This window comes from Urocitellus parryii, chromosome 5, assembly GCF_045843805.1.
Source record: "Urocitellus parryii isolate mUroPar1 chromosome 5, mUroPar1.hap1, whole genome shotgun sequence".
Taxonomy (NCBI): Eukaryota; Metazoa; Chordata; class Mammalia; order Rodentia; family Sciuridae; genus Urocitellus; species Urocitellus parryii.
This window is the reverse complement of record NC_135535.1, coordinates 139,251,499-139,275,118: the sequence shown is the minus strand read 5'-3', so window position 1 is coordinate 139,275,118 and position 23,620 is coordinate 139,251,499. Positions and strand designations below refer to the sequence as shown.

The window sequence follows — 23,620 nt, the reverse complement described above, 5'->3', positions numbered from 1 at the left end:
GATGGAAAAACATAGATTATATTACACTCGATTTTGAAAAATATAGGCATTCAATTTACTTTGACTTTATTCAACTGAGGAGTAAAACTAGAAAAATGGTAAAATTCAAATAGCAATTCTTCAATGACAATATAAATTCCTGAAAGTTTTCTCTAAAGTAAAGAAATTTATAAAAACTTTGAATTTATACTTTCTTTTTTAAAATAACATGCTTCAGCTTTTCAAAACAATTAAGATTCCTAATTATAAATGATGAGGTATAAGTATACATATAGTTAGTTCTATTTTCCTACTACTACTTCAACTTTGGTTGGTTTTGGTATTGTTTTAAGATTGTTAAAAATTATAAGACTTAAATTCTGTACAGAAATACAAATTTAAATTATTTCAACTAAATTCTAGTTTTTAATGCAAAACTCTCCATTGATCCCTTTTCTAGTTTCTCTGATCCTGAGTGCTTTATTTGGACTCATCTTTCTGTGGAGTGGGTCATGTAGAAGTGTTTTTGAGAAATGTCCCAGTACATTATATGTTGCATTTGTATTTTAAGAATAAACTGTCTTGGTATAAATTACTTGGGTTTATACCATAACATTCTCCAAGAACTACATAATACTTGGTATATTATCTTTAAGCAATAAAGGTGTCTAGAAATCCTCCTCACCATACATGATGTAATTTTGATGGTAATATGATTATCTTTGTCACTGAATTTGGAAAATCATACTTGACGCATTGTGGTGTTATTATTCTGAAGGTTATATCATGATCACCAGATATCAAAAGTATACACTGAGGGGCCAGGGTTGTTGCTCAGTGGTAGAGTGCTCACCTAGCATGTGTGTAGGACCTGAGTTCTATCCTCAGCACCACATAAAGATACATAAATAAAGGCATTGTGTCCATCTACAACTAAAAAAATATATTTAAAAAAGTATACACTGGTCAAGTATTTATGTGATGAATTTTCTATTATGCAATTAAGCTTTTCCTTCCCACTTGTAATATCCTATTCACACATACAATTGTGCTTTTCTATTTCCATTGACTTTTACATCCTCTTTCTACAAAAATTTCTGGATCTTTACTTTTCCATTTTTCCAACCTATGTACTATCTCTACAGCTACACTTTTTTTCTTTTCATTCAATTTTTTTGACATTTAAAAAGTTTTATTTTTTAACTGATGCATAAAACATAAAAAGCATACATATTAATGGATTCCATATAATGTGTTGATACATGTATACTTTGCATCATACTTAAATTAGATTAGAAACATTTATCTCCACAAATGTTTATCATTTCTTTATAGTGAAAACTGTCAAAGTCCTTTCTTGTAGCTTTCTGAAATGTGCAGCACAGTATTGACATCTATAGTCACCTTACTGTGCAGTAGCACACTAGCACTTCTAACTCCTATCCAACTGTACCTTAGTACCCATTGATCAACCTCTCCCCATTCCATCACTCCCCTGTATGCTTTCCAGCCTCTGATAACCACTGTTCTTCACTCAATTTCTAAAAATCAAGTTTTCCAAATTCTACCCAGAAGTAAATCATACAATATTTGTCTCCCTGTGTTTGGTTCATTTCACTTAACATAAAGACCTCCAGCTCCTTTCTACACTGCTTGTGGCAAAAGTCAGTCTTTCATCCTTTAAAATGGTCAAACAAGTGTTCCATGGAGTATATGTACCACATTGTCTTTATCCATATATTAGCTGATGGATACTTAGGATAGTTCCATATTTGGGCTATTGTGAATAAGACTGCAATAAACAGGGGAGTGCAGATGTCCCTCAACAGACTGATTTTATTTTCTTGGCTATATACCCAATAATGGGATTACTGGATCATAGACTATAATTCTATTTTAAATTTTAAGGAAAGCCATGCCTATGATGTCCTTTCTTTTTCCTCTCTACATCTAAGTCCCAGTCTTCCTTTTAAAGGGTTGGCACTATAGGTCTTCAATTCTTGAAAAGTCTTCTGGACAAATGTAGTTCTCTACCAAACTCTGTGGATCATAAAGGCCCTTCCACTTTCTGTTCTTACTACATTTCATAGTTATGTAGTCACTTCTCTGTTAATATTGGTCTTTGGGGAGCTTGTAATCTGTTTTATGCCATGTGATATTCCTAATGCCCATTTTGGTTGTTGTTGATTACAATATTACAATATTATACAAATAGTCAGCAACATATTCACATGTTGTGAATTCACATACATATATAAAATTGCTAAACAGTTCTCTTACTTCTATGTTAACCTTTGAAATTTTAAGATTATCATTTCCCTTGCTTCATTGTCAGCTACAAGATTAGATTCAAATCTCAAATTAAGACACTGGATCCATCTACATTCACATACATATAAGGACTTAGCAATAATGAGACTAAAATTTGGAATCGATTTGGTTGTCTTCATTGGACGTATTTTAGATCTTTGTGAATTGTCATTAGCATAACTAATTGAAGTGTGAGATATGCTGAAATCTACCTAGATGGACTAATCACAGTGACAAAGTCAGGAATGTAAAATTGTTTGTGGTCTATTTTTACTAGCAGTTCCCTATAAATGTCCATACCTGCCAGTCAGAAGTTCATACATTAGAATTCCCAATGACCAATAGTCAGCTGAAATGTCATGACCTTTGTTTAAGATGATCTCTGGGGCTACATACTCTGGAGTCCCACAAAAAGTCCATGTTTTCTTTCCAAATCCTATTTTCTTTGCAAAGCCAAAATCAACCTTAAAAAGAGAGAAAGATAAGATAGTAAGCCACTTATGATTAGGTTGTAATGCAATAAATTATTTTGCTGAATCATGAAAATAAAAAAATAACAGATCCAGGCTATTATAATTTTCTTTTCTAAAAGGAATCATGTATCCTGCAAACAATATTACCCTGATTGAATCCTGTTGCAGTGGGAAAAGTTGGACCTGAATATTGAATTAAATTCACATCATTAATAAGAAAAGCAAACTTTATTTCCTGAAGAATTTTTCATTTTTTTCCTACTTTTATGCCACCAGAAGTTGTGGCATAAAGAAAAAATTTCCCCTTTACTCAAAAACATTAAAAGTCCAAGTGCTCCTACCCAACATCTTTCCCAGAATATACTGATTTATGCTGGACTTTATGCAATTGACAATTTTATTAATATTAATTATTTGAGAAGGCATGCTATCGTTGAAATAAATGGTCCTGGGTTCTATCCTCAGCACCACATAAACAAATAAAGGTATTGTGTCCATCTACAACTAAAAAAAATATTTAAAAAGTATACACGAATCTGCCCCTGGTAAACATTAATAAAATAAGAGTGGAACCTTATTTTTTTTTTGAGAAACCTTTTAAAAGAGGAGCTGCAAATGCAGAAAATCTATTTCTTTTCTAAAACAATTCGGATGTCACTATAAATAATTAACTGTATTGATTTGATTTCTTTAAGAACCATATGCTATATAAAAAATCCCCAAAGCTTAAAAATGGAATCAGGCACTGACAGATCCAAGACCCAGAAAATTTGTACATTTTAAAATAGGAGAACTTCCATTCTACAGTAAATCTTTAGAACTTTTGACATTACCATCATCATCATCATCATCATCATCACCTGAGAACATTATTGGCAGACTTCAATTTTTACCATTAGCATTTTTCTTAAATAAATACTATTAAAATGGTTCACAGTTGTCTATATTATAAATGTGCCTTGCCTTTGGATGGCAGAGTCTGACTAGGAAAAATAACCTATAAGCTTTTTTAGGTCTATGAACATGCACCAGGAATAGTGTTTCCTAATGCTTGTCAGAAAGCATGTTTTGCCAGAGTAGTGTCTGAAACTTAGACAACATAATTTCTTATAACTTTTACATAATTTGAAAATATATTTAGTTGAAAACTATAATGCTAAATCCTACTTTTAAGAAAAGTTGTAACACTGCAGTGGAAACCTGATTTTAATGTTAGCAAACAGTTTTATAAATGGATATTTTAAAACTTCAGAACAGAACCCATGTATGAAATGCACTGACCAGTTTGGCATAACCTCGATGATCTAGGATGAGATTTTCTGGCTTGAGGTCCCTGTAAATGATTCCTTTGGAATGCAGATAGGCAAAAGCTTCCACCACACATGCTGTGTAAAATCTGGTTGTAGAATCTTCAAATGAACCTCTAAGACACAGACAATGAAATGAAAAATGTATAAAAGTTAGTTTCTCTAATAAGGTTCATTTTCCTTCTCATTTCGCCTATATTCCTGGGCCAAAATTTAGCCCAGAGACCAAAGTCTGCCTAGCTAAATGTCATATGAGTGCCATTCATTCCACTGGGTTTTCTAAAGCATTTCAGGATCAAGCCAAGAGATTTTCTGTCCTTATGTGTGGGATAGTAAAATCTAACTTCCTGAAAGGGTTAGAAGAGTTCAAGCACATTCCAGGTTTCAGGTATGTGGTGGCTTCCTCTTAACAGCCCACCACAATCCACACAGGAACAGAGTTACAGCACGAGGAGGGGAGAGAGTCAGTTCTATTTTAGAGTTTATCTACCACACATATGCTTCTTAAACTAGTGGTTTATGGATTTATTCTTAAGTACTTTTAAAGAGCTTGTTTTTCAGTCTTTCTAAACATTGCAGATATGGTTCATGAGAATTCAAAAAAAAAAAAAAAAGCTCATGTTTTCAAAGAACCATGTTGGAATCAGCTTCAATGAGCTCTGCTTTCAAAAATTCTGTCATCAGGACAAAAGTTTCCTACACTATAGCCTTCTTATCAGTAGGAGGAGATGGAGCTAAAAGACAATTTGAAAAAAGGTAACAAAAAGGGAATATTGAATTGATTATAATTTTTAGCAAGAAAATTCTGTCTCTTTGTCTCTCTATGTAGAAGTGCATGTAAAACCCAAAATATACAACCACATCTGTGTCTATATATAGATTGACTGAAAGAAATAACAATAAAGGAAAACAACAACAACAAAAAACCCCTTGACATCCAAGGTTAATTCTTTGATTCTACATCAGAATCTTCCTACTTTAGCTGTTTTTTCATGGAACAACTTAAAAAAAATAAACTTCCTTTTTTGAAGTAGCAAGCTCAATTTAAGAACTGTGTAATTCAAGAAAAAACTCAAAGTGGCCCAAAGACATAGATAGGAATTAGACCAGAAACCCTGCACCTGTCAGAAGAAAATGTAGGCTCAACACTCCCAACATATTGGCCCAGGAACTGACTTCCTTAACAAGACTCTGAAAGTGGAAGAAGTAAAATAAAAAATTAATAAATGAGACGATATCAAACTAAAAAACTTCTTCATAGCAAACGAAAGAATCAAAAGCATGAAGAGAGAGTCTACAGAATGTGAAATAAACCTTTGCCATCTGCACTTCAGATAGGGCATTAATATCCAGGATGTAGAAAGAACTCAAAAACAACAACAACAACAACAAAACCCAATAAATAAATGGGCAAAGGAACTTAACAGATACTTCTCAAAAGAAGAAATATGAGTCGTCAAAAAATACATGAAAAAGATGTTCAAATCTCTAGAAATTAGAGAAATGTAAATTAAAACTACACTAAGATTTCCTCTCACTCCAGTCAGAATGGCAATTAACAAGAATACAAGTAACAATAAATATTGGTTAGGACATGGGGGAAAATGTGCACTCACACACTGTTGGTGGGACTACAAATTGGTGCAACCACTCTGGAAAGTAATATAGAGATTCCTAAAAAAACTAGGAATGAACAACCATTTGACCCAGGTATTCCACCAAAGGAGTTAAAATCACCACACTACAGGGACACAGCCACATCAATGTTTATAGCAGCACAATTCACAATAGCTAAGCTGTGTGACCAACCTAGGTGCAAATGTGGCATATGTACACAATGGAATATTACTCAGCCATAAAGAAGAATGACTTTATGACATTTGACAGTAAGTGGATGGATTTGCAGACTGTCATGGTAGGTGAAATAAGCAATTCCTCAAAACCAGAGGTTGAATGTTTTCACGAATTTGTGATAGCTAACCCACAATAAGGGAGGAGGGTAGAAATTCAGTAGATTAGATAAAGAAGAGAAGCGGGATAGGAAAGGAAAGACAGTGGAATGAATCTGACATAACTTTCCTAAATACATGCATGAATGTGCCATAGTGAATCTCACCATTGAGTACTTCCATGAGAAATTAATTAAAAACATAACTGTGAGTAAATGGCAGAAAGATCAATAGAGGGAAGGGACTAGGAATTGGGGAAAGGGAAGGGGAAGGAGAGGTATTGGGGTCTAAACTAGAACATGATATATTGCATGCTTTTATTATTATGTCATAAAAGATTCTACTGTCACTTATAACTAAAAAGAACCAATAAAAAAATGAGTATGAACACCAGTTCTTAAGGTGGCTGGGTTGGAACACAAGCAACAAGCCCAGAGATAGTTTGAGGTGCTTTGCAATGAACAGTAGACAGCAGCTTGCTCTGTTTGCATTTTGGTGACATTTACTTCTTTGTCAAAATTGAAGACAGAAATCTAACAAACTGGGCAGTGAAATATGAATACTTTTTTTTTTCAAAATTTATCAGTGAATCCAAGGCTATAGCAGCCATCTTTCAGGTCATTTTTCAGAAGTAGTGTGTTTCTGAAGGATATAGTCTTCCAATTATTCATGTCCCTTGAATTGCCACTGAAATAATCAGCTTTTTTTCCTCAAAGAAACATCTTTATATATATATATATATATATATATATATATATCTGTAAGCATGGTGATATCCACTCCTCTCAATCATTACTAGGATTTTATCTATGAGTACCAAGATTCTTGAATCTCTTATTAAGGATATCTGAATGGAATTATTGTAAATTTATGAGGGTAAGAGAAAGTTTCTTGGAGAAACCTGCATCTGTAATAGGAACTGAGTGGTAATTTTTAAGCTGCAATTGTCCTCTGACTTATACTATTCTTGGCAGAGCTAAGACTGTATAATCCCAGTTATTGGGAAAGGAATTACAGTATTGCCTTGAAACCCCATTCTTTGCCTGTAATTAAGTTAAATGTGTTTGCCTGTCAAGAACAGTACCTTTCCATAAATAGGAGAGGTTATTTGCTCACATGGTAAACTTGTTTACTTTTTAAACACACACCTTAATCTATACTGAATATGAGCTCAGTCCCTCCTCAGTGGAAAGCATTGCAAAGAAAAACAAAACAAAATTGTACATGGAATAGAGTCTGGTTAAATTTTTAAGTATGTCTTGTTTTAATCCACAAATAGGTTATTTCCTGACATCAAGGCTAACTGTGATTTCAGTGGGCCTTTTTGAAGGATTACGAATTCTTGACTACTGTTTGAAGAAGAAATTATTTCTGCAGTTGTGACTCTGAACATTTCTCCGTTGTCCTAAATATCAGCCTTTAATGGATCCCAAATTACAAATGCATTTTTATTGTTGTAATGACAGAAGATATGGGAGAGATTACTTTTTCAAGAAATCTCTGCAGAAATGTATGCTTATATTCTGAATAAGTTGGTCACTAACAGAAAGATGGAAAAATTCTAGTACAAACTCAGGTTTGGGGGAGGAGGCTGTAGGTTAGAAATATGGACTTGGGCTCAACATTAGGTTTCATTTACTGTTTCTTTTTTAAAATTTATTGGTTCTTTTTAATTATACATTTAGAATCCATTTTGATATAATTATACAAGCATGGGCACTTACGGTTGATCTTGAGTAACTACATATTTCACTGAGTTTCAGTGTTCTCCTTTGCACAATGTTGCTAATAATAGATATTGCCTCATTTGTGTTGTTGTGAAGATTCAAAAATTGATGCCTACATGTATTTGGATAAGTGCCTAGCATACAAGTGGTACTCAATAAATATTTCACTATAACTGAACACCAAAATTCTTCTTTGGCAACTGTATCTTAAACTAGGAAAATTAGCCCATGTCATAGAGGATAACAGGTAGAAAGTCTTTGGTTGGGGGTGGTGAGGAATTTGCAACACTAACTCTTCACTGTTAGTGAAATGCTTTTCACTGCCATGAATCAGCTCTGCAGAAATCTCTGCTAAATCTATTCTTTTCATTTCCCAATATTTCTCACAAAAACCACCCTCATATTGCCTGCCAATCCAAATCCTCCCCTTTTTTCCATGAAGTTAACTGACCGCAATTCATACATCTTTTGTCATCAATTCCCCAAAGCCTATTTTCAGGTTTCTTTGTTCCTGAGCCAATTTGGAGGGTCTTAGAATGTTGGTTTCTGTATCTTCAAAAGACTGTACCAAGTATCTCCCATACACAGATATATTTGTAACATATTTTAAAAACTAAATGATAACCTTGAAAAGTCAACACAGTATACACATACAAAGTGATTATCAGCAACACAATGTTCCATCACTAAATACTTGATATATGAAATTTGAGAATTTAAAAATATACATCTTGAGTGCAGTCACAAAGCATAACATTAGGGTGACTCAGAAGGAAAAATTACTATTAGAATTGGAAATGACAATGTTAATTTGATCTAAAATAGAAGTGAAAGCTTGTTTAATCAACAGTTTAGAGAGTTGCTTAAAAAATAAATTGCTTGACCTAGATAGCTCTTTCAAGTTAAAAAAAAATTGTGCCTTGACATCTGTAACATTTCATGAAAAGTAAGGGATAGATTCTTGTGCCTTTTTGGAAATGGGTGGTTGTTTTTGCTAAATGATAGTAGATAACAGTTTGAGAAAATTACAGGGTTATATATATGTATTGACAAACTCAAATTAAAATTTAATCACAGTGTTTAATCATCTTGTCATAAACTGAGTCCTGAGACATCGGAATATAACAAAGACAAAATAAATCTTGTCAAAAGTGACTAGGATACATTGACTAGTGGCAACAATCATTAATGGGTATATAAGTCTAAAGTGTGTGGCAATCTGTGAAGCTTATTGCCGATAGTAAAGTCAGAGAGACTAAAATATGATGAAGAGAGACTCATTTCTTTTGACATACATTCAATGTAAGCTATCTATTAGGTCATCAAAGATGAAATTTAAATAATTATCTTACACAACATAGCCAGAAACAAAAAGAATGGACATAAAAATACTTGTTACTTGTAGGATTATAAAATATATCTAGGAAAACATATGAATAGGAAGTGAGATTTGTGAAATTTGAAAAATATAGATTCTGAAGTAATTATCTAAGATATTCAGTAGAAAAATTAATATATTAAAATTCTAATAAAATATATTCGGATGTTAAATTTCACTGGATTAAAATTTTATTAATATATTAAAATTTTATACTATTAAAAACATATTGATATTATGAATATGCTAACATATACTGAATATTCATATTTATTTATTTATTTATTTATCATATTAACCAATTACATTTTTAAAAAGTTGCAGGGGTTGCCAATTCTTTGTTGAGAAGGAAGACAAATAAAATATAATTTGTCTCACAAAACTTATTGGAGACAAAAAGTCACCAACTGGAAGATAAAACATTACAAATAATAAACCATGGAAATAGTAGAAACAGTTAACAGTTTAATAGTATAGCTCAAGCCTCAAGATAAAAAAATCCATTTAATAGTCCTCAAATTCTATTCATACATTAGTATCATTTTAATTCTCATTTCTTGACAACAAATGAAGAAGTGTTCTGTGTTCCTTGACTGTGCTGATGAGAAGAAAGAGGAAAGCAGTAAATGGTCATCTCAGCTGGAAGTAGGAGAAGGAGGGTGTCTGAGACTTCCCATGCAAAATCTCAAGCTCAGAGGTGTTTCATGGCAGGAAGGAATGTGGTCATGTAAGCTTTCCTTCAAAAGAATCCCAATTTTCTTCATGGCTTTTAAAGATAGCTTCTCCCTCACCAATACTTCCTTGCCCACAAGGGGAAAACTGAATGAATTGAATTGAACAAGGCGAGGTTTTTGATTTGTTTATTTTTATTACAGATATTTTCATATGCACTGTGACTAATAGCATAGGAGCATAATCTTTTGCTTGCCATTTTTTTTGTTTGTTTCTTTTTAACAACTTTTAGTCCCAATTTAAACAAACAGAATCAATGGCAATATTAACTGAAGTCTGGATACCCCAAATTCTTCTTTTCTTACCAGCAATGGAAAAGAAAAAGGAACGCCATGTAGAATAGAAGCAGTAAGGCTATAGGTATTCTTACAAAAGAAAGTTGGCAGGGACGATGATTCTGAGTCATTTTACCAGTTGTACCAGTTCCATTGCTTTTAAGGTTGAAGCTCCAGCATTTCTGAATCTTTGGGAAGAATCAAGTAGCCCCTAGTTCTCTGGATCTAGCCTCTTCACAGGGTATTAAGTGCATTGGGGGACTCAGCAACGGTGTACCCAAAACTTAATGATCATGGGGAAGGAAGAAGGAAGGCCCAGAAAGCAGCCTGGTGGAGGGAGAGAAATGGGACTCCATTCTTATTTTCCCACCATCCACTCACCCAAGGAAGTTGCTACTTCACAGTGTCCTTATTTACCCCAACAAATCAAAATATATCTCACTCAGAAGGCATGACTGGAGTTGATTATCAAGTGGAACACAAAAATTAAGTTATGTAGGGAAATAAATGAAATAACATTCATTTGGAAAAATGATGACGGTGCCTGTTTCAGGCCTCATGAGAGGACTGTACACACAGTTTTATCATGATTTTTGTTGTCTTGTTGGCAATGGAACTTTACAGAAGTTTTTTTAAAATGTTATGGGAATAGAGCTGGTCCTTTCTCTGTATAGCTTATTATTTGCTTTCCTATGTAATTCCACCTGAAAATCTCATCCAACTCTAATTATAAAAAAAAAATAGGGGAGAGATTTTGAGTAAATAAATAGATTGAAGTGTCAGATCAAACATAAACTGTAGAACCATATTAAAATAGACCAGCTATTAATTCACAAATCAAAATATTAACTTAGTGAAACAGTCTGAAAATTCTGAGGAATGGAACTACATCTGCTTTATTTATTGAAGTATCCCCAGCCTCTGTCACAATGCCTGGGATATAATCTGTCTTCAAATATGAATTCAAATGTTAATATGCTCTAATAAAATAGCTTAGTACAGATATTAAACTGATCCCTAATGTTAATATACTGAAATCCCTTATATGCTTTCTTACCTATTCCCTTATTTACTTTTTTAAGAAATCAAACAAAACACTAGTATAATAGAATGCAATATGGTAAAACCAAATCCATTTGACATATGTAAGTAAGGTCAAGGAAATAAAAGAACTGAAAGAGCGTGTTGTACAAAGATATGAAAGTACTATGAGAATGCCCTTAGGAATGAGAATTTAAATTGAGAGTTTATAAAGAGCTACTTGTTCTATGCCAGGATATCTACAAAGTAACAAATGTCAAAAAAATTACATGGTCCCTGGGAACATCAGGGCTATCTACAGATAAGTTTTAGAAAGATGTAACCCACCAGAGAGTCTGAGGAGCAGGACTGAAATAATAAGGAAAAGAGAGATGTCTAAATGTGAAAGTTTTAAGGAGCAAAGATGACTTTGGCAAGTCCAGTAGATCGTTTATAGGAAATGACTGAAAGAGTATTCATAGGAAAGTAAATTTTGATCTCTTTTATTTGAAAAAAAAAAAAGATAGGTAGTGACATTCTGAGATATTTTATAGGATATTTTTTAAAAAGATAATTTGCTACTCATATAAATATGAGATGAAAAATTGAGATATAATGAATTTTAATAATTAAAAGAAACAAGCACTATTGAGACAAACTTTACTTTCCCTGGAAGGGTAAAAAAGTAAAACCAAGTCAGATTGTTTACATGAACTATTATGAATAAAGGATTCATTTTTCCCTAAGATCAGCAAAGTCTAAAAGAGATGACTAGAAACTTGTATTAATTTTGAAGAGCAATAAATTGAAAAAAAAGTTTGTAGTGCCGTGAAAGGCAGGTTGCCCATATGAAAAAGTTAATTCAAACTATAATCATAAAATGTCTGTAATTATTTTCAAGTTAAAGCAATGTGTTAATTCCAGGTATAGAGATTTCTGATTCTGACACTCATGTTAAGCTGAGATCTGTGTATATGCTTTGCTAAGTGTCTTTTTTATGGTAGACTAAGCCTATATCATTATTTTCACAGTGAATTTTATATGTATTATAATAAATTATACGTATATAGTGAATTGTACCTTATGTTTAACTTATATTTTAGAATATAAACATATAAAATGTAAACATAATCTTTATACTTTATAATAATGGACTGTTCTTATAGATCATCAGGGGCAACTATGTTTTTAGATACACAATAGAATTTTCTTAAATCTCCTACCTATCCCTGAGAATGGTCCAGAGCTCTCCACCTAGGCAAACTTCCATCAACATATACAAATATTTGCTGTCCTTAAATGTTCTGTATAGCCTGTGAATTACAAATAAGAAAGTAAAGGTTATGAACACTATAGTGTTTTAAACATATTCAAAGTTTTTAAGTTTTAAGAAATTAGTTTTTCCTTTATTTTCTTTTAATTGACACGTATTAATTTTACATATTTATGTGGTTCAGTACATACTTCAATACATATTTACCCTATTTCATAATCACATCAGAATATTCAGCGTATCTATTGCCTCACATATTTATGGTATAAAGTTAGAATTAGTAGGAATAGTTTTGGTGCTCCTCTGGAGTGTAGGGAACTAAGGCTGCTATTGTATTGAATATTTCAAAATAACTAAAAGAGTTTGATTGTTTTTATCACAAAAGTCTGCAAATTTCTGAGTGACCAAATTATAGTTTGTTGATATTGCCATGCTTAAAATTTTATCAGAAGAAATGAAAGAGAATTAAGTCCACAATCTGGGAAGAGGATCCAAGGGCAAGTGACTTACACACCATGGGGCCATGTAGTTCCCTTGTGGTGGATCAGTTCAAATGATTGCGGACAAGAAGGCTTTGTGGGACTCTATGGAGTCCAATTTGGATGACGTATCTGGCTTGGACTCATTAGCAGAAACTTTTAATAGGCATAAACATGCAGTGTGTATGGGTATAAGTATGGATATAAAGTAGATCAAATTTTATAAATAATGTATGAATTTCATGTGGCATTCACTTAAATTCATGTTATATCTTATCTTGTACAAATGTCATGGCAAGTTAAGTACAAAAGCTTCTTCTGCATATATTAAAAACCCTCCCAATTATCCTATCATTAGTGTTTGTGAAATATTGAGGTGGAAGAATCAGTTGTCATTTCATTTAAAAAAATCTTCCAAAAATTAAGTTAAACAGCTTGATTTTTGATATTTTGTCTTTTAAGCACCAGATGTCTATGTACCATTGTGGGTAACAGGACAAAAATGAAATCTTAGAAACTGACACCTCCTTTGGGAAAAACACATCTTTTTAGAGAATCTGATTCTCTAAAAAAAAAAATAAAAAGAATAGAATCAAAACTTTATATTTTTTTAATTAAACAAAACTTTAAATTCCTTTATGCAAATGAGATGTGTGAAGGATGAGCACAAGTGGCACAGGATCTGTGGTTGATTTGCCACTGGAGTTGGTGCTGGGACATTTACCTCACTATGAAGTCGGAATGAGCCCCCTGCATGATATGCTTCTCTGAGCGGATGTGCTCCTGCTGTCTGGTATCCACAATGTGGCGTTTCTTGAGAATCTTCATTGCAAATGTTTTGGATTCTTCACTTTTCAACTGGACCTTAAAGAAAGGCAGAAGAGAAAAGAGAAGAGAAGTCTAAAGATCTAATACAACAGAGTGCACTGTTATCCTGAAATGAACAGGTACATGGGGCACCCCGTGAACCCTAACTACCATCCGAGGCACTCACAGCCTAAGTTTAAAGCCCACAGTGCACAACCATTGTTCAGTCTCATTCCACTGGATGAGTTTTTGCATACTTGATTCCAAGCTGATTTTGTGCCCACATGGATTAGAAGAAGAAAAATATACTTGTCATTGTTTCATTTCATTTCATATAATGTGTTTGGGTATATTTTATAGTTCTTTCCTTTCAATCAAAAAGATTTCTTCTCTAATTTGACTTCAATCTTTATAGCAAATGTAGGACCATATGAATCTTTGTGCTCATTGTTCTTAGTCCTAATCTACAAACATTTCTAGAATCATTAAATTCAATGACCCTTGTCTGTGCTGAGACTGCAGATATATGCACTGTACTGTTATTTCTTCTTTTTGTTTTTTTAAAAATCTCTCAATCTTTCCCCTTCTTCTCAAAAAGGAAAAAAAGTAAACAAAATTTCTAAAAATTTGGAAAATTCTTTTTTTATTTCCAATATGCCTTATAACTTAAGTCTCTTTTGATATCAAATCTTACTCCTTGGTTTCATTAATTGGAGAGATCTAAGCTAAGATTTAATGTCCCCGAGGTATTGAGACCTCTATGGCAGCCCTCATAGCTCCCAGTGGATCTGGAGGAGTCTTGGTATCTCCAAGTACTATACCTCAGATGGGCTGCTGGTCTCTGTTCACTTTTACAAGAAGTTAAACAAGGTGACTTATAAGGAAAGGAAGAGAGATAACTGAGCTAATTACTTAATAGCAATACAAAGGAGCTATCATCAAGTGCTCTTGAGCAGCAGAATCCTCAATGCAATACTGAGTGGCCCACATCTTAACAATCTAATGAAAGTTTGGGGGAAATAAACATGGCAAGCTGATTTTGATTTTCAGCTGAAGTATAGCCCTCCCCTCTTTACTGTGAATTATGTACGGCTTTCATCTGCAGGGATAGTGAAGTTCTTAAGTGCCCTGTCTATGACTGTGGGTACAGACTGAATTCAACTTGAGAATACATTCATGTGGAAAGTTCCTTAGGAAGGAGCATGAGGATACTTCAAATAAATGAGTTTCAGTTTGCTGTCACCATTTGTGAATCTGTGTGAGAGGTTAGAGGAAAAAGTGGATATTTGAAAATGCCTCTAACACATAAAGGCCCTCTACTGTGTGTGCAAAACTCTTCAGGATAATGGAGTAGTGTGCTACAAATGGATTCAGTTGAAGTTCATAATAAAAGAAAATATTAAAACCCACTTCTAAAAGGAATCAAATAGGGAAGATGGAATAGCAAATGAGCTATATCAGAGGTACTAAAATTCAGAAGGGAAAGAGAGTCACATTCCCTCTTCAGAGTCACACCCAGTTAAACCACTTGCTTAGATTAAATGCCTACTTTTAAAATTATCTCTTCATTGACAACAAAGGTTTTTCACTTGTACATAGGGAAGAGGAAAGAAGTCTGCTTTTATGGTCATAGGTCAGGACTTAATTTCTGACTCCAGTTAGTCACTCTTAGGCTAGTTGCTTAACTCCTCTAAGCTCCAGTTTTTTTGCTGAAGATAATACCGGCTACTGTACAGAGTTACCAGGGCCTTAAACAAAATGGTACCACTGAATGAGCATTGTTTGATGATCTCTCTGCTTGTACTCTGGCCTTAACTGGAAATTCATACCAAATCAAATTTGCTTTTTAAAATATTCCTTTTCCAACATTGTCACTATCAGAAAAATTTGGAAACTAAATGTGCATCAATAGGAGTATGGAAAATTAATTATGATAAGGTAGAATTACAATTAAAATTTTGAAAAAATAGTATGTATGTATATATCAATAGAAGGTATTGGTCATAAACCAGCCAACATTTTATGATATCATAAATAGTATACTTATATGTGAGTGTATATCTACCTGTATAATACCTAAAATAAATTTATGGCAGGACAATCAGAAGGTCATCAGTACATTAACAATGGTTTTCCCTTAGGGAGATTTTTAGTTGTTTTGTTACTTGCTTTTACTTTTTGAATCATTTAACTTTTAATTAATGTATCACACTTACGTGATAAATAAAAATAAACTCTAGTCATAGAAAAATTAAAGTCTATTTTATATTGTAAAATTTAAGTCTATTTTATATTGCAGTCACTACTTGTTGTTTTTGTATGACGCTCTTAAAGTAATTTCACTTATTTTAGAATTCCATGAAAACAATGACCTTCATAAAGTGCATTCTATGTGATGCTATAGCATAAAAATTTAATCAAGTTTTGGGTTAAACACACTATTCATTTTCTTGGAGGGCTTGTCATGATTTATTTTTTTCAATATAAACTCTTAGGGTAAGTTATAACAATTTGTATTTTGTGAAATGCAAGTATTATGTTTCACTGTGAAATTATTTTTAACAGAACTGATCTTTAAAATTTTTAAAGTGAAATTTAGTCTGCCTTTTCTTTTTTCCTATTTGCCAGATTAATTACATTGAGTCCCTGTACATGAATTTGAGATAGGGATGATTTTTTATTGGTTTGTAGCCAGTCAGCTAAGGGCCCAGAAATGAATGCTAAATGTGAATAGAGGTCTGCAAAGAGGAGAAAAAAAAAGCCTACTTTCCTTCTTCCGCTTGCCCAGGAATCTTACACAGTCCTGTGGACTAGGAAAGCACCTCAGATTGTCTTCCCTTGCAGACTATCCTAGCATGCTAAGGGCACAGGAGACACACTAGTTGAGTATGCTTGCTCCAATATTTAACTACTCTAGGCTGGCTATCTTGCTCAAGTTACTCAAACTCTCTGTATTCCTGTTTCTGCATTTCTAATACAAGAAGCCTTCTCATAGGTTACCTGTTAAGTTGAAATAGAAGGACCCACATATCAAAATTCCTAGAATAGGGTTAGCATTCAGTGACTATTAATTCTCTTATTCTTTCATCTTCTTAGTTTAATGGTCTCTTCAGGTCAAAGCACTGTCCTCATAATATGCCCCACCACCGGCTGAGTATCACTTTGTTCCTATGCCTACCCCAGCCCACCTCAGTGCTACCAAATAAATAAGTTTGAGAAGCTACTTTAAGATTGTTGATGCTTATTCCACAGTGATTTTACTCTCATAATTCCTTGGGAGGAAGATTTACAAGAAAAAATGCTAATATTCAAGATTGTCTTTTATTTTATACAAGTAATACTGTGTGCTATGTCAAATTAGAATTGGTAAAATTTCGTTTGCAATAAAATGTGACTTCAATGTGAAGCATTATACTGACATTTAAATGAATGTATATTTGGGTGAAGTTTCTCTTAACAAGCAAATTTCTGACATGAATTTTGACAAATCTTAGCTGTCAGACTCCAGCTGATGCCAAAATGATACTACTTTGAAGAAAAGGTGAAGCAATCAGACACACTTGCTGACTATATTTACACACCCCTTACTTCCCTTCTGGACTAGGCACTGCCTCCAAAAGACTTGTCTCCTGTTTGACTTAATTGTTTGCCCCTACTTTGAGGAAGGAGGGTTATGATTGGGACAATATTAAAACTGGCTCAGTGCTCCTAGTTGTGAGCTGGTCCTTAGAATATATATCCATTCATCTATTTAACGGTTTCTTTAACAGCTCATATTTCATTTTGCACTATAGACATATTTTCATTATTTTGAATAAAAATGACTTCCTGAACTATGTAAATAAAATTATTTCTTAAATGCAAGGCTTAAACTTTTAATATCACATGGCTCCTTATTATGCAAAAGTACTAGTGTGGTCAAATTATTCTTTGATGCACTACAGGAAAGAGTAGCTTGCACTTAGGTAAGCTAATGCTGTAAAGCAAATATGATAAAGTGGGCCTAGTAAACCTCATATTGAAAATCTAGGTCCTAGTCCTGGTTATACAATCTCACTTGGCCTTCAGGTCACCTTCCTGGAAATGAGGTACTAAACTATGTCATTTCCAAGAGCCTGTTACCCTGGAAATTTCAGTGCATCTGTAATTTACCATAGCAAAGATGTGTTTCACAATACCAGATCATATTTAACCTCATGAAATGGGCAATCTGTGGCAGTAGCTTGGGACAGAGGGAAAGGGGAAATATCCAAAGTAACACAAGTGTAGCTTTAGGAAAGATGACCAGTTCACTCTGAAAATATGGCCTGGAGTCAGTATGTTCCTATTCCATTACGAGATGAAGATTCTATTTTCTCTATTGTCTCAACCACACTTTTAAAGGGGCTTGTTTTCTATTGTAGTCTGTGTATCACTAACTTCCAAAGAATATGACATTGGATAAAGCAGCAGTAAATTTTCTAAGAAGACCATTCCAACAGGCTCCAAGGAAAAAAGAAATCTACATTAAATCATTACAATTGTAGTGGAAAATAAGAATGGCAACTATTTTCTCTAAACAAATCAGCACAGGATTTTAATCAGGTAATCTGACTTGGGTAGTAAAGCATGATAAAGTCATTTCTTTATTTTTGACTCTCTAGTCTGAAAGGCAAGGGCCTTCAAAAAGTAATATAGAAACAATTTGGCAATGGTCTGTAATTCAAGTAACTCACATTTAGTACAAATGGAAAGGATTTAAGAAATTTATGACAAATTGTACAGTGGGAAACAAAAGTTCTATAATGGAATTGGGGAGGGAAGAAAGGAAGAAAGGATGGGGGTGGGTGGGGGGGAGAGAGAGAGAGAGAGAGAGAGATACTAGCCTCTTAGACTGAGAGAGTGTGAATATGCTATTCCATCAGATTAACTGTGCCCAGCTGCTGAGCATACTGCTCTCTATGCCAGTTACAATTAGTTCTCACCCAGAATCACCCAAACAGGCCAAAGTCCATAATCAAACTTAAACAGCCTGGAGACTGTGAACACACATAAGCACTAGATGGTTCCATCTCCATCATGTCTCAATATCCCCCACTGCCAGACAACATGTCAGTTTTCTCAGACACTGGCCTTGGAGTCCATGAATGGGAACAAGGGCTCTGGAGCAGGAGCAGCACAGAAACTGGCCATGAAATTGCCATAAGATCCAAGAAGAGAAAAGACATGGAATTACGGTACATGATATAAATGGAAATTTATACTAATAAACTGGATTTATTTTTATCTTTATTTTTGGAGGATACCAGGGATTGAACTAAGGGGCATGGAACCACTGAGCCACATCCCAGCCCTATTTTATATTTTATTTAGAGACAGGGTCTCACTGAATTGCTTAGCACCTTTCTTTGGCCAAGGCTGTCTTTGAACTCACAATCCTCCTGCCTTAGACTCCCAAGCCATTGGGATTACAGGTGTGCGCCACTGAACCTGGCTCTAATTTACTAAATTTATAGTCAGACATATAGATAATAAAAACAATTAATGTAATATAAAATTTTAGAGTAAGAAAATGGGCACTAGGAAAGGCACGTCTTTAGAAATACAAGGCAGATGAGATGTTGCCTGAGTTAGGATGAGAATGGAGAGTATTTGAACATGGGCATAAGGAATCTTATTGAAGTAATAGGAATGTTCTTTGAATTGAACACACAAAATGGAAAATATGATAGTATGTAAACTACACCTCAGAAAGCTCCTAAAAAGGGGGAAAAATAACCCAGAAAATGTATAATTTCCTGTTCTTTATTTATTGATTGTGGTATAGCTATATAATAAATTTAAATTTTAAAGAAGTAAATGTCAGAAATGCATTTCTCTTTATGCTTATCTTTCCTTTCAATAAATGTTCTCCCAATTTGCCCAAACACTAAAGTATTGAAATTTTTTTTTAAGGTCATCCTCTTTTATAACTTCTCTACTAGCTATTTATTAAAGGCTCTAAATTCAAGAAGTCCTAACTTAAAAAAAAAACAAGATCATGAGTCATTTTAGCTAACATGGACATTATTATTGCAAAATTCTTTGAAAAATTACCTAGTCAAAATAGTAAGTAATTCCTGGAAGCACCTTTTAAAGTTTTGCTAACAATAAACTACAGTTTTATTCACATTCGTGTAACCTCCTAAAGCCTCATTTTCCTCACTTGTAAAATGGGTATAAAATCAAACTTACAGATATTTCAAGATCAAGTCATAGAGTGTATATGAAAATGCTTAAAAATTTAAAGAGTGCTATATAAAAATTACTACTTCCTTGATTTCAAAGATATGTTGGAATGTTAACTAAAATGTGGACTTGTAGATGATACTTTAATATTACAATCCATAGCTAAATCTATTTTTAAATTAATTGTTCCAACAAACTGAATAAAAAAATAATGACTAGGAAAAACTCGTCTGAATTTAAGGATGTTTTACTTTCACAGAAAAGGAAAAACAATTTTATTACTATAACTGAAATTCCAGTTTAGACTTGGCAAACCAAAATATCCTCATTTTAGGAGGGGCCAACTTACTACATTCATGAAAGAAAGTGACATGCTTTAAGTTCTCAGAAAGTTTGTATTCAACAAATTAGTATTGGATTCCTCAATATTTTTTAACAAAAGAAAAATGCTAATTCTATTATTAACTCAAGCATAGCTCATAATGATTTCTTTATTTCCATCTAAAGAAGATAAATGATGCAAGTCCTAAGAAGTCATAATCAAATAAAATGCCAAAATCCTGATATTGGAATTACTTTTCTCTGTGTATGAATAGTAGAAAATTTAGGCCAACATTAGCTATAATCTTAATAGAGAAAGTCCTATTTTGGTTCAATTTTTAAAACCTCTTTTTTTTTTTAAAATCAGTCATCTACAATTTTATTCCTCACTTTTCTTTGTACTACACTATAACATCATTTGATCTTTTTTCCCTTTAGTCAAAGTCTGAAATTAATGAATGAATATTAGCTTCTGGTTTATTCCATAAAATAGATCAGGTATAAGCAAATGGAAATTGTCACAGTTTGTGTGACACATGTCTTAATGCCCCACAGAACACAAAAGATGGATTATGAATTTAGTGGAAAGTTGGAAAGCTGTTGAGCCATGAGATGTTGTAGTGGTGACTCAGTCTTAGGGTCAAGTATTTATGTGTATAATTTGCTATTCATAGATAGTTATACATATACGAATCACAAAGAGGGAGAAAGGGTGTCAAGTATACATTTTGAGAACAAAGGAGCAATGGACAGTAGCTTAGATTATCTATGCTTTCTTATCTGCCAAGTTGCATAAGTGACAAATAACCAAGAGAGGGTCTTTCTTCGACCACTCTTGTTTTCTTTCCTACATTCACCTCAAATCCTCACCAGAAATGTAGTTAATCCCATTTGTTCTGTAACTTCCTTTCAGATTCACAGTATTGTCTATAACTAATGACAAGAAATATCTACATTAAATTCAAATTGGTCAAAAGATAAACAAAGCTATTTTTATAGGGAAGACAGTTTCACATTTTTTTTAAAAAAAAGATATATATATCCTTCAGATTAGAGAAAAGTTAGAGGAAAAAACACCTTACACTATGAATAAAGGGATTGAACTATTTCATAGCAATTACTTTCACTGATTTCAAAGAACACTTGTGATTTTCCTCAATATAGAATCAAAGGTTGCCTACATTGAGATAATCAAAGATTGACAGCTGAAATGTGCAACTTAAAAATTATTATTTAAACATAACACTTATATTCTAAAATATCTGTCCTAAATAAATCTTACTTCATCTTGTAATGATTATTAAAATTGACTTTTGCATTCACTTTATTTTTCTTCAGCAAATAATCAAATATGTTCTTTTCCTAACCCAGGATTCTGATATCTTTGAATAATCTCATGCATTTAGAGAAATATAACATGAGTCGGTTTTGACAACTTGCTTGTACATTTCTAAATGGAACACCTGAATAGCTCACAAAATTCAGTTTATTCAAAAACAGTTATAACCTAAAACTTTACCTAGGTAGAGTTGAGTGTCATATATTGACATTATATTGAAATGAAATAGGATCATGTATTGTAAAGTTCAACTCTTTCTGACATAATGACCAGATTCACTCAGGAAAGATTTTTGCATTATAATCAGATTTTTGAGATATAAGGCATAAAAAGCTTTATAACTTTTTAACTATTACAAAATAAAATTTTTATCAAATGACTTAGAATCAGATTAATTTTTTCTGAGGGGGGACTGGTGATTGAATTCAGGGGCACTTGACTACTGAGCCACATCCCCAACCCTAGTTTGTATTTTATTTAGAGACAGGGTCTCACTTAGTTGTTTAGTGCCTTGCTTTTGATGAGGCTGGCTTTGAATTTGTGATCCTCCAATCTCAGCCTCCTGAACCACTGGGATTACATGCACCATTGTGCCTGGCTCAGACCTTAATTTCTTAATACATGCTGTCCTCAAACTGCACCCTTTCTGATACTTAAAACAAAAATAACTTCTTCCTCCCTGCTGTTTTTGTATTTCAAAAATTTTACAAGATTTTATACAAATTTATACAAATTTAAACTTACTTTAATTGCAGGTAAGTCAGTTCAACAAGTATTTATTTTATCTTAAATTAGATTAATCTATGAAAAATAGTCACATTAGACATTTAGACTGCACTGTTCCTACGCATGTAACATCCAAGGTCCTAGTGATAAACACACAGTGGTTCCCATTGCTTTAACTTCTTTATTTGAACTGCTTTGGGGTAGGGATGATCTCCCCATGCCCATTTTGAACTTGTAAGGCAACTGGCTGGAGTTAGGGGCTAAGAACGAAGCCACCTAGTCCACAAAATCTCCTGTCCTCATAGCTAAATGTTCAAGCTGACATGCTGTATATATCAATGCTATAGAGGACATTAACATGAGGGACATAGTATGAATTAGTGATAAATTAATAAATTAGTGTGAATTAGTGATAAATTAATATATGCAATTGACGAGCTAGTCTGAATCATACCAAGTTACCTGTTTCATATATTTTTCCCAGACACAAGATAAATCTTCTATTTAAAAGGTCATGATTATTTTCTACCTATTAATACACACAAATGGACTATTTTTCCTTCTCATGGAAAGGATTCTGCTTTTAAAGCATTTGCATACATTTTTCAGAGATATACACTACATCTTGGCCCAAAGCAAACTGTCTTGGAAGAGAAATTATGATGTTTATTTCTGGAAAGAGCACTACCTAAAAATAGCCTGTCTGCTCACCTTAATGAATTCTTTTATTTCACGGAGGGAAGTTCAGAGCTGAGTTTGTGTTTATGTGCTTTCAATACTTATGTCCAAACACCTTTTTTTTTATTAAAGTCTAATCTCCTTTAAGAATATAATTCCATTACACTCTACCAATCAGCTGTCTAATAATATTTCTTACTGTTCCCGCACACAAATTCACTCTAGTCTGGTCACTTGCTTTGGTGTCTTGTGACAACACATGACCTTTTATGTTGTAACCTTTGCCTGAAGTGGCCTTTTCCCATCTGTTCACGTAAATCCCAACCTATTCTCCATCCCTGGCTTCAGTTCTTCACACCCTCATGGACCTCCTCTACTGCTTCAGCTCCAAATGACCTCTCTCCTGAAATGCTAAGAACCTTTCTGCATAATTTATGATGTAATACAATCCTAAAGGATTTCATTTGTCAGTTTTCAAATGTTTTCATCTTAGGAGAAGCCAGAACTTTCCTGAGGGCTGGACTTGCGTCTGGAACGACCCACAGTGAATATTTGAGGATTTTTTTAGTAAACAAACTTTTTGTTGAATGTGTTATGCCCATAAATTCACTAAGTAAAAACATAAAATTTATGTTATAGC

At 33.4% G+C, this 23,620-nt stretch overlaps 1 protein-coding gene across 3 annotated transcripts in view; it reads right to left on the bottom strand.

Moving 5' to 3' along the window:
* Prkg1 (protein kinase cGMP-dependent 1) overlaps positions 1–23,620 on the bottom strand; it is a 1,169,615-nt gene that overhangs the window by 9,058 nt on the left and 1,136,937 nt on the right. For all 3 annotated transcript variants that reach the window (XM_026410547.2, XM_026410546.2, XM_077799283.1), the window contains 4 exons: positions 13,627–13,766; positions 12,374–12,463; positions 4,044–4,185; positions 2,590–2,753 (listed from right to left, as the gene is read on the bottom strand). In XM_026410547.2, the coding sequence (XP_026266332.1) occupies positions 2,590–2,753; positions 4,044–4,185; positions 12,374–12,463; positions 13,627–13,766 (536 nt within the window). The remainder of the gene's footprint in view (positions 1–2,589; positions 2,754–4,043; positions 4,186–12,373; positions 12,464–13,626; positions 13,767–23,620) is intronic.